This window comes from Ceratotherium simum, chromosome 35 (assembly GCF_057802395.1).
Source record: "Ceratotherium simum simum isolate JZ-2026a chromosome 35, ASM5780239v1, whole genome shotgun sequence".
Lineage (NCBI taxonomy): Eukaryota > Metazoa > Chordata > Mammalia > Perissodactyla > Rhinocerotidae > Ceratotherium > Ceratotherium simum.
Window position 1 is genome coordinate 20,237,810 of NC_141934.1, and position 12,653 is coordinate 20,250,462.

A 12,653-nucleotide genomic window follows, 5' to 3' on the forward strand; every position below is an offset into this window, starting at 1 on the left:
ATTGTCATTTTTGAAATGTTTCTTTTTAATGAAATCACTGGCCCCTTTTCAAAACAGGAGAAAAAAATCAGACTATTTTTCGAGAGCCTATATAAAGAGGCTAATTTGGGGGGTGGGGAGCGGGGTTGTATCTGGAAACAAAGGGGTTTTGATTTTTCTTGCAATCTCGTTTTCTTTATTATTTTTAGATTATTCTAAATTCCATGCACAAATACCAGCCCAGATTACACATCGTGAAAGCAGACGAAAATAATGGATTTGGCTCAAAAAATACTGCGTTCTGTACCCACGTCTTTCCTGAGACAGCGTTTATCGCGGTGACTTCCTACCAGAACCACAAGGTAAGCCCAATACCCAGGAACCAGCGAGCCTGGGGCAGCCTGCTCATTTGCATGAATCTGCAGGGGTCTCCTCTGAAACCTTACTTAAAGGGCAGCTTCATTCCTCTGCACAGCGGGGACCAACTTCTACCCCAGGGGCTGGGGCAGGGACAGAGCTGCTGGCTAAGGATTGCAGCAGTCTGTACTGTATTCAGGGGCTTGGCCTGACTGTCTCATGCACACGCATACACCAGTTAGAAATGAATTTGTCAAAGCACAGATGACCACGCATTTAAGTGCCACAAGAAGGCATCCCACTGCACTCATGAAATGATCAGTGAGAAGAAAGGTCACTGTATTGCATGGCTCCATGCTCTTGGGTGGGGACCTGGTGCCCCTCTGCCTGGGGACACCTTTTCTGTTGGGGTCAGGCTCCTTCTCTCTTCCTCTGCCCCTTGGATGCATTTCAGTGCAAATCAGGGCAGGTAGCAGAGTTGCTGGAAACCTTGGGCGATTGTTTTGGTGATTAATGATCGCAGACCACATTCTAAAGCAAAGTGTGCATTGTTAAAAGAGAAACAGAAATTGAGCAACCTGTGCCACCAGCAGCCTGGACCGTCACTCCCAGGACTTGGATAAGATCCTGTAAAACCACAGCTTGGTGAGGAGAGACGTGCACACAGCCAGTGCGTTGTTCAGGAGAAGTAACTGCAGTGTGGTGCAGAAGTGAGATGGTGCAGATCAATTGCATCAGCAATCGTGGGTCAGGCCGCACGCTGTTCAAAATCCAAGCTCTAATTTGGGCATTTCTAAGCTTGACATTGATACTGGAACAGAGCTCCCCACAACCCCAAGTTTGGGGAGTATTATCTATTTGTCCTCAGGATAAAGGGCTTGTCTTGACTTGTCATGGTTCACTTCCGTTCTTTAGAAACTTGAGGGTGTGTGGATTCATTTTATTTGGGGGGTGGGTGCAGGATTTAATGATTCCTAAGCCTTGTTGTGAAAAGATCCGGAGTCTGGAAAGGCAAGATATAGGGGCTGGGGAGGGGCCACTGCCGCTGTGAGGTTGTAGACTGTTAGGAGAATTAAGGAATGCTTTGGGGTTAGAAGGCTGTCGTTGGGGGGACTTAGGGGGTTCCGTATGGGATCAGTGAGGGTGGGTCAGGTGGACAACTTACAGAGATGGACGTGGGGATGGTGACGCCTCTCCCCCTCCCCAGCCCCTATCCCCACCTGCAAGATAAGGGCATTGGGGAAAGTTACAGAGGCTGTGGAGTCAGGCAGGAGGGGCCAGGGTGGGGTGAGAGGTGGGTTTAGCACCCTAAAGGCTCCAATCACCCGATGAAGGTCATTCCAGTACACGCTGGGGGTCAGATAATCCTGCCGGTGAAGCCAGGGCTGTGAGTAATCTCCAAATTCAGATTGTCAGTGACCGGGCCAAGCTGTGATGGATGGTCCCTTCCAGGTCACAAGGCCTGTCTGGGAACCCAGGTCTTGAGAGAGCTTCCCTCCAGAAGAGAGCTCAATCCTTGTAAAATGCCGTTACTCTGTAAAGGGGCAGAAGGATTTTTCTGAGTTCCCCCCACTTGTTGAACCAATAAGAGCAGAAACATTCAGGTCAAATGCTTTGAAGGTTGCAAAACTTTCAGGCTAATTTGAGTCTGGCTGCTAGAAACCTGTTTCCTCTATGGCTGCTGTAAACCTGTGTTTAACTTTGTGGTGACAGTCACAGGGAAAAAACTGGAAAAAATAGCAGCAAGGATGCTCAGTGTCCCATATATATGCTTAGAGGCTCCCAGACCTGACAGAGCCTCCAAAAATATGTGGGATCTTTTTTTTTTTTTTTTTGCCGCGAAAGCCCAGGTTCATCCAGAAAGGATAGGAAGTGCTAGACACCTGAAAGTGACCTGCTAAAGAAAGATGTGGGTGCTCAGGTCCTTTGGGGGTAATTCCTAAGCTCCATGTAGTTGTGGTCTTAGAGTCCATCAGGCGTGGGTGGAGCTGGGGGAACGCACATTCTGTCTCTTTGTTTATAGCTTTATTGAGGCATAGACCATAAACTGCAATATTTGAAATATACAATTTTATAAGTTTGACTTATGTCTCCGCGAAACTATCGCCACGACCATGTGTGAAAATACCCAACACCCCCCAAAATCCTTACATTTTTTTAAACGATGTCTTTCCCAATGAATATATTTAGTGATCTACGTGCATGAAGGAGTGTCTGTCCAATGGGGTGTGTACGTGTGGGTTTTGAGCAGGATCTAGGAGATCGTGCGTCTGAATGCTCGTGTGTCTAAAAACGTGCGTCTCCAAATACGCATTTGGATCTACAGGTATTTGGTGACCACGCAAAGGGTTCACGCCCAGGAATTGCTTTTTTCTTTATTGGTTGGGCCAGGCAGCCCAGCTGAGCTGTACCTGAAGGTCTTTTTAGCCAGCCTGCTATCCAGAAGAGGGATTTCATAGGAGACAACTTTTGGTCACTCTCTCCCATATTATATTTTCTCCCCTTTTTAGTTGTAGACCACCAAAGACACCCATTTTGTTTGTCAGGAGTGAGTCCCAAGCAGTACACTTTTCTAGTCAAGTCTAGGGTCCCCGCTGACATTCCCCGCATGGATATATGATGTGTGATTTAACTACGCAGACCAGGCTGAGTGTGATTTGTGGACTCTGTCTTGTTACTTTATTGTCCCACCTGGACCAAGTGTTGAGACGCCTAACTTCAGGGGTGGAAGCCACCTGGGCTCTTACTCACCATCACGTAGGGTGACACGGAGAGTCTGGAGGCAGACTGCTGGGGTTCAATTCCATTTGACTTGGGCGAGTGACTTAACTCAGTTTTCCCCATCTGCAAAATGGGGATACTAAGAGAACGATTTGTTGTTATCATGATGAGGGCTAAATGAGATAATCCTGGGAAAGTGCGTAGCACAGAGGCCGGCACAGAGCAAGCACAGAGCGTTAATGATGATTCCACTGATTGACTACTTAAGGGATCCGTTTATTAACAGGGCACCTCCATCCAAAACGCAGGCTCTGGAAAACTCTTTGCCTGCCCTGACTATTTTAGAATCCGAAAGACTGAGATTTTAAATAAGTTCGTATTACCGTGGTTGCAAAATAATGACAAATGTTAGTCTTTGTGGTTTAGTTTAATTCATTCCCTGATCATGGCGTCAATTTAAGGACTGTTTGCCCAGCCTTATGGTTTGGATAAACGGGCAGGGAAAGAAAGCAAATCCGTGTATTAAATTGCCAGGACAATTTGGGAAAATACGAGCTACCAATTTTTGGTCAAAAGGGCTAAGTGCCTTCAGAATGATCTCTCTCCCCTTGGCTGCAGGTACCAGGTGGAGGCAGGTATGTGGCAGAGTTCATTTACGCTGCAGTCACACGCCTGTATACCAGAGGGCTCCTAATAACACGACATATTTCCTCAGCCCAGCTGTGATCCCAAGCTGGATTTGAGAGTTATTTCCCCAGATGGTTGACAGCTTGAAAAAGATATTTAAAAACTCGAATCTTCCCCAGCGACATTCACTCTGTGAAACACGTTTTTGTAAGGTTTTCACTGCGGTTGTCAGCAGCTCCCAGAGCAATCCTAGAAATATTTAGGTGTTAAAAAAAAGGTCATGTGGGCATTTCATTTCCCTGCTCTTGCAACAATGGCTGTGTATGCAAGCATGTCTATCCCCCGATATTAACTTACTTTGCCATTAAAAGGCATTTTCCTCCTGCTTAAATCATTGTGTAAGGAGCCTGTATTTATGAGGTACGAGCTCTCTGGTTGGGACCAGGAAATGAACCCCTAATAGAGAGACATAATTAAGATTTTTGGCCCTCGTGAGGTTTTTTGTTTTTTTTTTTTCAAAAGCAAGAATTCACAACAATTATTCTCATTAATTTTTACAACCTCTGTCTCCCTGGTTGGAGCTGGCATTTATATTTGTTTTTCCCCCACCTCCACCCTCCCCCGGATATCCGGTTTTATGCGGATTTTGGAGGGAATACATTTGTATGACAAATGGAAATCAGTTTCAGTCGAGCCTTTTGGTAGAACTCAGACGTGCAAGTGTATCAGTTAGTGAGCCTGTGAATGGGCTGGCTGACATGCAGCATATTAGAAGGGAACGTCATAGACAGGGTTATAGTATGTGAGGGGACATATACCAAATACGATGGACATTTTCACCTGCAGCTAAGCTTGTGTGATACCATTTCTCAAGGGTAATTCTCATCTCCTATGGGCATCTATGCTCAGTCTACACAGCCAGTTGAGCTAGGTAAGCTCAACGCACTTAAGTGTATACATAGCAAGTTGTGCTTATCCTGTGCGATCGTATTTTTCAAAGCCACAATGATAAGCAAAGAATTAGGTTGTAGTAAACCTGTTTGAGGTGCAAAGAATGGATTCGAGCAAAAGGTTTTTGCTGATAAAATACCAAAACCCACCCTTTTCTTTTTTTTCTCGGGTCCTGCGCTCTTGGTGGAGCAGTGACGTCATGGACCAGGCATTAATTCAGCCCTGATGCCACACGCTCATTGTCTTCAATTCTTTCAGGGGCTGGCTTCAGTGACTGAGGTTGGGGGTGGGGTGTAGGGACTGAGGCAAGGATTCCCTCCGTTCCTTTTTAAATTATCTGATTTTTACTTAACTTTTTGAGAATCCCTCCTTTTTAAAAAAATAACTTATGGTCAATTGGGTTTCGTTTTATTGTGACAAAACCTGGGTGGGAAAGAAAGCCCCCTTAGGTGACAGACTTCTGGACTTAAAATGAATTGGATTCAGGCATGCACACTTTAAAGACTGTTTTCCAAAGGGATTTTATAGGTTTTTCTATTCATTCTGAAGAGTCAAGTCAAAATCAGAAAGTTGCAGGAATGGATACAGTTAGAAAAATGAAGGATGGGGCTGGCCCGGTGGTATAGTGGTTAAGTGTGTGCATTCCACTTCAGCAGCCCAGGGTTCACGGGTTCAGATCCCGGATGCAGACCTATGCACCACTTATCAAGCCATGCTGTGGCAGCCATCCCACATGTAAAATAGAGGACGATGGGCACGGTTGTTAGCCCAGGGCCCATCTTCCTCAGCAAAACGAGGAGGATTGGCAGTGGATGTTAGCTCAGGGCTAATCTTCCTCACCAAAAAAAAAAAAAAAAAGGACGAGGGAATGTGTTTATACATAAATAACTATTTAAAAAGTTTTAAAATAGATTTTATTCTTTAGAGCAGTTTTAGGTTCACAGCAAAGTTGAGTGGAACGTACAGAGAGTCCCTATATACCCTCTGCCCCTCCTCCCCTGCCTCCCCCATTATCAATATCCCCCACGAGAGTGGTACACTTTTTCTAATCCATGAACCTACATTGACATGTCATTATCACCCAGAGTCCATATTTTATATTCGGGTTCACTCTTGGGGTTTGATTTAATGAGTTGGGACAAATGTATAATAACAGACATATATCTGTCATTGTAGTGTCATGCAGAATAGTTTCACTGCCCTAAAAATCCTCTGTGCTCTACCTATGCATCCCTCTCTCTCCCCCAACCCCTGGCAACCACTGATCTTTTACTGTCTCCATAGATTTGCCTTTTCCAAAATTTCATGTGTTTGGAATCATATAACATATTTTAAAATGTTAATTTCACATGTATTTTTATTGTGAATACACACACATATACATATGTATTGATAGAGTCTTGGGGTTAGAAGGAAACCTGATACGGCCGTCTCTTCCAGAAAACAGAACATACCAGAATGCCTGCCCCCAAATGGACAAAGTATGGGTGCATTCATTAATTCCTCCGAGTTTCTCAAAGAAACTACTCATTTCTCAAAGTATGTGACTCTACTACTGGGGGTAGGTGAGATGGTTTTTGTGGGTACTTGAATGTAATGGAGTCACAGAGAGAAAATTGATCTCGTTTTGGTGATCTTTCTATTCATCTGTCAGGGAGAGTCTTAGTTAGGTAGCAGTTTGTGTTAAATACTTCTCTCAAAGTGTCTTATTTCCTCTTGCAATAGAGAGAGGGCAGGCCTTGAGTTTAGAGCTTTCTGTGGGTACCAGTAGAGAGAATCTGATGTAACAGTACATTTTTATTGAATACCAAGTGATTCTGTTTTGACATATAGAGAAGTGATGTCAAACTTTTTTTTTTTTTGTGATGAGGAAGATTGGTCCTGAGCTAACATCTGTTGCCAACCCTCTTCTTTTTTCTGAGGAACATTGTCCCTGAGCTAACATCTGTGCCAGTCTTCCTCTACTTGGTATATGGGATGCTGCCACAGCATGGCTTGATGAGTGGTGTGTAGGTCCGAGCCAGGAATCCAAACCTGCGAACCCTGGGCTGCTGAAACAGAGTGCGCAAACTTAACCACTATGCCACCAGGCCAGCCCCTATAATACGCTTTTTTTTTTTTTTTTTTTTTTTTTTTTTTGTGAGGAGATCAGCCCTGTGCTAACATCTGCCAATCTTCCTCTTTTTTTGCTGAGGAAGACTGGCCCTGGGCGAACGTCGGTGTCCATCTTCCTCCACTTTATATGGGACGCCGCCACAGCATGGCTTGCCAAGCAGTGCATTGGTGCACGCCCGGGATCCGAACCGGCGAACCCCGGGCCGCTGCAGCGGAGTGCGCACACTTAACCGCTTGCGCCACCGGGTCAGCCCCCCCATAATACTTTTTATAAAATAAATTTAAATAAAAAGTGGTTTGATTTAAATAAAAATATTAAGCGGACCAGCATACAGGTGCTACATGGACACGATAATGATGGTGAAGGTGAACCTCGAAAGACTGAACTTTGAGTAATGCTGCCCTGATGTCTATAAACTGGTTTGATATAAAAAAATTCACTTCACACACGGTTTTTAGGAAATACTTCTAGCAGCTCCATATGGATGCACCCTTTCACGTGGATCTGATACTGTACACTCGTGCGAATAGATTTGTGTTGATGGTTTACATGAAAATTCTGGGCCTCGAAGCAAAGACCCTGTTCTATTACTAAGTTTTGTACATTGCAACAAAAATTTCCAAGAAGAGGTCTTTCTCTTCCTTGCCTAGAAAATGAAAGAGGTTTGGAGCTGTTCAATAGCTATCGTGGATGTTATAATTCTATATGTTGGTGTTTATTTAATTAGACATCATTTTCCCCCAAGCTAGCAAACTCTATCTGTGAAGCTATGAAATGAACACGAAATGAAGCAGAGTGGGATTTTGAAAGGAATCATCAAGTTCTTCCAAATGGAGATTGCCACATGGCAAGATGTGTGACACCATGTCAACATGCACAGCTTTCCAAAAGGGAGAGGAGGACCAAGTGTTGAGGCCTAGATTGTGTTTGAAACGCAATATGCTAAAATTAAAGAAAAAAACAACCCAGCCTGAGTGATGCAGAGTATGACTCCAATTAATGGGCAAACCAAAACCAGGTTTTTTCCCCTTTTAAAAGCAGTCTGATCTAGGATATTTTTCAAAGCCTTCTCGCAAATGAAGTGGTGGGTCCTGTTGACGTTACTGGCTTAATTTGCTTCTTTTGGTTGCCAGAAGCTGTGTTTCCATGACACTTATTAGCTCATGTCCCAAGGTCGTCTTGAAGCAATCAAGTGAAACCCAGCTCTCTCTTTCGCTCTCCTTCCTTCAGATCACCCAATTAAAGATTGAGAATAATCCCTTTGCCAAAGGATTCCGGGGCAGCGATGACATGGAGCTGCACAGGATGTCAAGAATGCAAAGGTGAGACAGTGGATTCCTTGGGTTCCTCTTCTCCACACACCCACCAGAAACCCAGGTGAGCCAGTAGCAATGTAGTGTCTCCCTCCGCCGGCCTTCCTGCCCACAGAAGACCAGGCATGGGGAATGGGACCCTGTTAGCCATCGAGAGAAAGAAGAATGAGCCTCCTTCAGTCTTCCCTTCTGATAACTCTCACATGTGGTTGACTCTACCAGGCGACCTGGAAAGTGTGTCTTCTGGGGGGAGAAAGTCCGAGGGAATTAGGCATTCCCCATCTGCCTAGGGAACAAAAATTACAACTTTCTCCTCTTTCTTTGCTGTCTCTCTCCCTGTCTCTCTCTCTTCCCATAAGTCATGGCAGATGAATGATTTTCTTTTTGGCAACAGCTCTTGGTAAATGAAAGGGAAGTTAAATGACTCGGTTTCCTGGGGGTGAAGCAGAGACCGACTTGACACCATGTGGTGGTCTTAGGCACGGGAGGATTGGAAGCTGGTGATAAAAATTGCTCGGTATTTTGACATATCCTGTGGTCACAGTTGTTGATATGATGAATACAGGGGGCTGTAGCAAATGTACATAAGGGGAATTTGGTCTGATCTGAAAGGATTGTGCGAGCATTGCCAATTTTGTCAAAAATTCTCTCTACCTCTTGATATGCTTCCAAAATAACTTACCAGATGGCGAGAAAATTAGAAATACATCTTGATCCCTTTGACCAAGAGTTTTTTTTTTCCTTCTCTTTTTTGGTGGGTTTAATGTTTCAAAATAAAATGAGGTCATTGAGGAGGCTTTTCGTTATCCTTTCTGGAAGACACGAAAAGGGAGAGTCAGACAGATAGACAGACATACTCATTCAAAGGAAGACAAGAGACCCCAGAAAGAGAAAAAAGCTGGGCCTTTGTGGTTTTAACATTGGATGCAGAAACACATGCCATGGAAATTGTTTTTAGATAGCAGGCTTACAAGATCTAATTTTGCATGCTTTTTAAAAATAAATATGCCGTATCGTCAGGTGTACACCACACTCGTATGCATTCCTGCATTCATGGTTGGTTTCCTTCATGATCGTGGATTAGCAAGATGCTTTTTGTGGCTAAAATAACCAAGTTTTTATATTATTATTTTTAAAAAATTTGGCTTTCAGCATCTACATTTTGAAATTGGAGTTGGATTTAGTCTATGGTCAGTGGAAAAGCTGACAACAGATATTACATAAAGCTGAGGGGTCAAACTGTTTGCGGCCCTAGGCTCAGAGTGCCAATTTTTATTTCTACAGTTTTCGAACTCCCATCCAATTCTGATGGTTATGTGTCATTAGAGCAGCTTAGCCATTGGCAGACAGAGTCTCGTCTCAGGCCTCGTGCAGGTAAGGTCCAGGCTGTGCAGGTAGGGACTGACTGGAAGCCACGCTGTTCTAGCCTGCAACTGAAGGGTTTTTCTCATCCCCGCTTCCTCCCTCCTTCCCACAAGGTCAAGAGCAGATGGGATAATGGATTTGAGGTTTTGCGCATCACCCCCCCCAAACTTAACCCGTCACCGAGTCCTGCTGATTCTGCCTTCTTAACATATCTCAGAATTCTTTCCTTTTCCATGCTGCCTGTTCCAGCCACCACCATCCTCGCCTCCTGCCGCCTCCTAACTTATTTAGACCTGACTTCAGTTCTGTTCTCCTCCAGGACATTCTCCAGGCAGCTGCCAAAGACATCTTTGTAAAACACAAATTCACACAAGGTTATTCCACAGTCTAGAACACTCCCAGGCCTCCTGTTGCCCTCTGCGTAAGGCCCAGACTCCTTCTCGTGGTTGACCACGCCCTTCCCATCTGGCCTGGCCACTACCCTTGGCTTTGCCCCTCACCCCTGCCCCCTCTCTGTTTCAATCATGCTGAAGGAGATGCTCCAAACCTGGATTCTTTCCGTGACTGTTGGACCTTTGAAAAACATATTTGTCTGCCTTTCTCCCTTCCTCCTTCCTGCCCACCACTAAGGTCTTCTTGTAGCTATTCCTTCCTCCAAGAAGCTTCCCTTGGACTGTGTAGTTGGGGTATGTGTATTCCCGGGACCCCTCACTGCTTCCTGTATCAAGCCAGGGCCCTGCGCTTTGGAAGCTGGCTGGACAGATGATAGACATCGCGGGAGAGACAGGTGGGGAAGTGCAGGTGTTTGAGACCTCAGCTGTCACTGATCCCATGGAGCCTCCTATAGCTCTAAGCTGCACAGCTGGTTAGATATGTAGGCAGATGACCCTACTTTGGTCTGAATTGGCTATCCTAACCACCCACTGCTTGTTACAGATTGCCCAAGGGTTTGACTAGGTGTCCTTCCTGGGTAGGAACTTGCAGATGGAAGGCAGGAAAGGTTGGCTGGTAACCAGTAGGCACTCAGTAATTGACCTGTTGGATCAACACTCTCAGCCTAAGAGCCACATGTCTTTGTGGCCATGTCACAAGTAGTGCTGGGGAGCCAGAGGGCTGAACTAACCACTGACCTTGGGAGTGTGGACAGGGCCATCTGCCCAGTTCTCTGGAGGTGGCCCCTGGGCGGGGGAGGGCGTGAAGCAGAGTGGCTCCAACAGAAGGCTTTGGACTCAGACAAACCTGGGTTCAATCCTTGCTCCGCATGTATCAGCACGTGACTTTGGGCAAGGGGTTTAAACCCCGTGAAGTCTCAATGTCCTCATCTGTAAAATGGGTATCAATAGAGCCTCCACTTTCTAGGGTTCTTGTAAGAATTATATGAGAAAATGCCTGTAGAGCGCTTGGTTCCTAGTCCCTCCTCAATAAAATGTATCTTATTTGGAGGAAATCTCATTATTCCCAGTGGTGCCCTTGCTCAGAATTTATTCTGGGCTGTGGCCCCAACTCCCAGGTTGCAATAGGTAGTGACAAGTGGGGAAGATGGCTCTCTGGAGTTGGCGTGATAACAGCCAGGCTGGAACAGCAGGCTCGCTGTTAATCTTGTAATCATGTTTCCTGTCCCCTGCACACCCGGTGACAGCTGGCTCAGAGAGAAAAGCAGGAGGGATGCAATTTCCTCTAATTCCAACAGTTGGAAGAAGGGAGAGGGGTGGGGTGATGGGGGGCTCGAGCATTAACTCGCAGTTATCCCACATAAATAACTTGTGGATTAGCTTGGCAAATGTCTGGGCTCTCACCTCACTGTCTCTCTTCACCCAACTCTCCGTGTTTGGCAAATCAGATGGTGTCTTCGTTATTTTCCGGCATTCATTTATGGTTTCTAGTTACAGAAGCAATGACTGCTTATTATAAGTATGGTAGAGCTATGGAAAAGCACAAAGAGGAACATAAAATCATTTGAAAATCTTGTCTCCAGCAGACTGATTAAAATATGTGCCAAGGTTATTTTGAAAGGTTAATCTGTGGCTTAAAAAAGCATCTTATCCTAAGAACCAATATTTCCCAAATTGCAGTGCCCCTACTCTGGTGACAAATGAGATGACGTTAGAGGAGGCACAGACACACAGGCACATCAGACTGATTTCGTAGATGTTATTGCTTAGAATGAGATTAAGTTCTAAGGAAGGAAGGAAGGGAGGGAGGGAGGAAGGAAAAAGAGTTAAGCCTTATTATTTAAGGAAAAATATTAACTAAATAGCAGTAGAGCTGGTATCAAGATTTTTCAAACATTGTCAAGGTGATATGCAAATGACAGAAATTTGGGAAATACACTAAATGCCCATGCTAATAAGAAAGGTGTGGGTTTGAAATGATGTGGGCCCTGGTTTTTCTTAGAACATTCCTTCCTTTGAACTTTGCTTTAATCTTAAGGTGTGTTCAGACAAGTTGTGAACTTCCTAGGGGTCAGAGATGCCAGGGCCAGTGGAGATGGAGAGGTGAGGGAGATGAGGGATGGGGGACACCTTTCTGGAGAGGATGGGAGCTGGGCTTGTACGAAGAAGGGGATTTCAATCTATTGGGAAGAAGAGTTTTCTGGGTTAGATCAGGGAAGAAGTGTTCAGCAGTCTAGAAGTCTTGGGGTCTAGAGTAGGAGTCATTTTCTGAAGATGTCTGAAAGACAGCTGGAGTGGCGCTGTGACAGGGCGACACTGTGAGGAGAGCCGGCACTAGAAGCATGGGATTCTAGAGATAGAAGGGACCCCAGGAGACGGTATCTGGTCCAACCTTTCCCCTTTTGCAGAAGAGGAAACTGAGGCCCGGAGACTTATTTATTTATTCAGTTTTTGATCTGTTGATTTCTTATTTAGCTTACACACGTTTATTAAGTACTTGCTCTATGCCAGGCCCTTGGCATGCAAAGATGAGTCAACAGACAGAGGAGCAGGCCCACTGATGGAAAAGCAGGCTCTGGAGTTGGGGTCCAGGCTCCCAAACTGAGTAGCTCCAGGGCTCCCCTACTCCACTCAGCCTCTTTTTCCTCATCTGTAAAGTGGGAGATAATTATAGAACCTACCTCCAGGGCTGTTTCATAGGTGAGATGAGTCAATGGGTGTGTCCTGATTACTATTGCTACCTAACAAATTATTCCTGAAGTTCCCTTGGATTGGCTGGGAAGTCCTGGGCTCCAAGCTGTGCCATCTGTTCTCTGTGTGTGACTCTAAGTC

At 45.2% G+C, this 12,653-nt stretch overlaps 1 protein-coding gene across 3 annotated transcripts in view; it reads left to right on the forward strand.

Moving 5' to 3' along the window:
* Positions 1-12,653, forward strand: part of TBX5 (T-box transcription factor 5) — a 44,110-nt gene that overhangs the window by 12,789 nt on the left and 18,668 nt on the right. For all 3 annotated transcript variants that reach the window (XM_087423627.1, XM_014787082.2, XM_087423625.1), the window contains 2 exons: positions 189-341; positions 7,982-8,073. In XM_087423627.1, the coding sequence (XP_087279753.1) occupies positions 189-341; positions 7,982-8,073 (245 nt within the window). The remainder of the gene's footprint in view (positions 1-188; positions 342-7,981; positions 8,074-12,653) is intronic.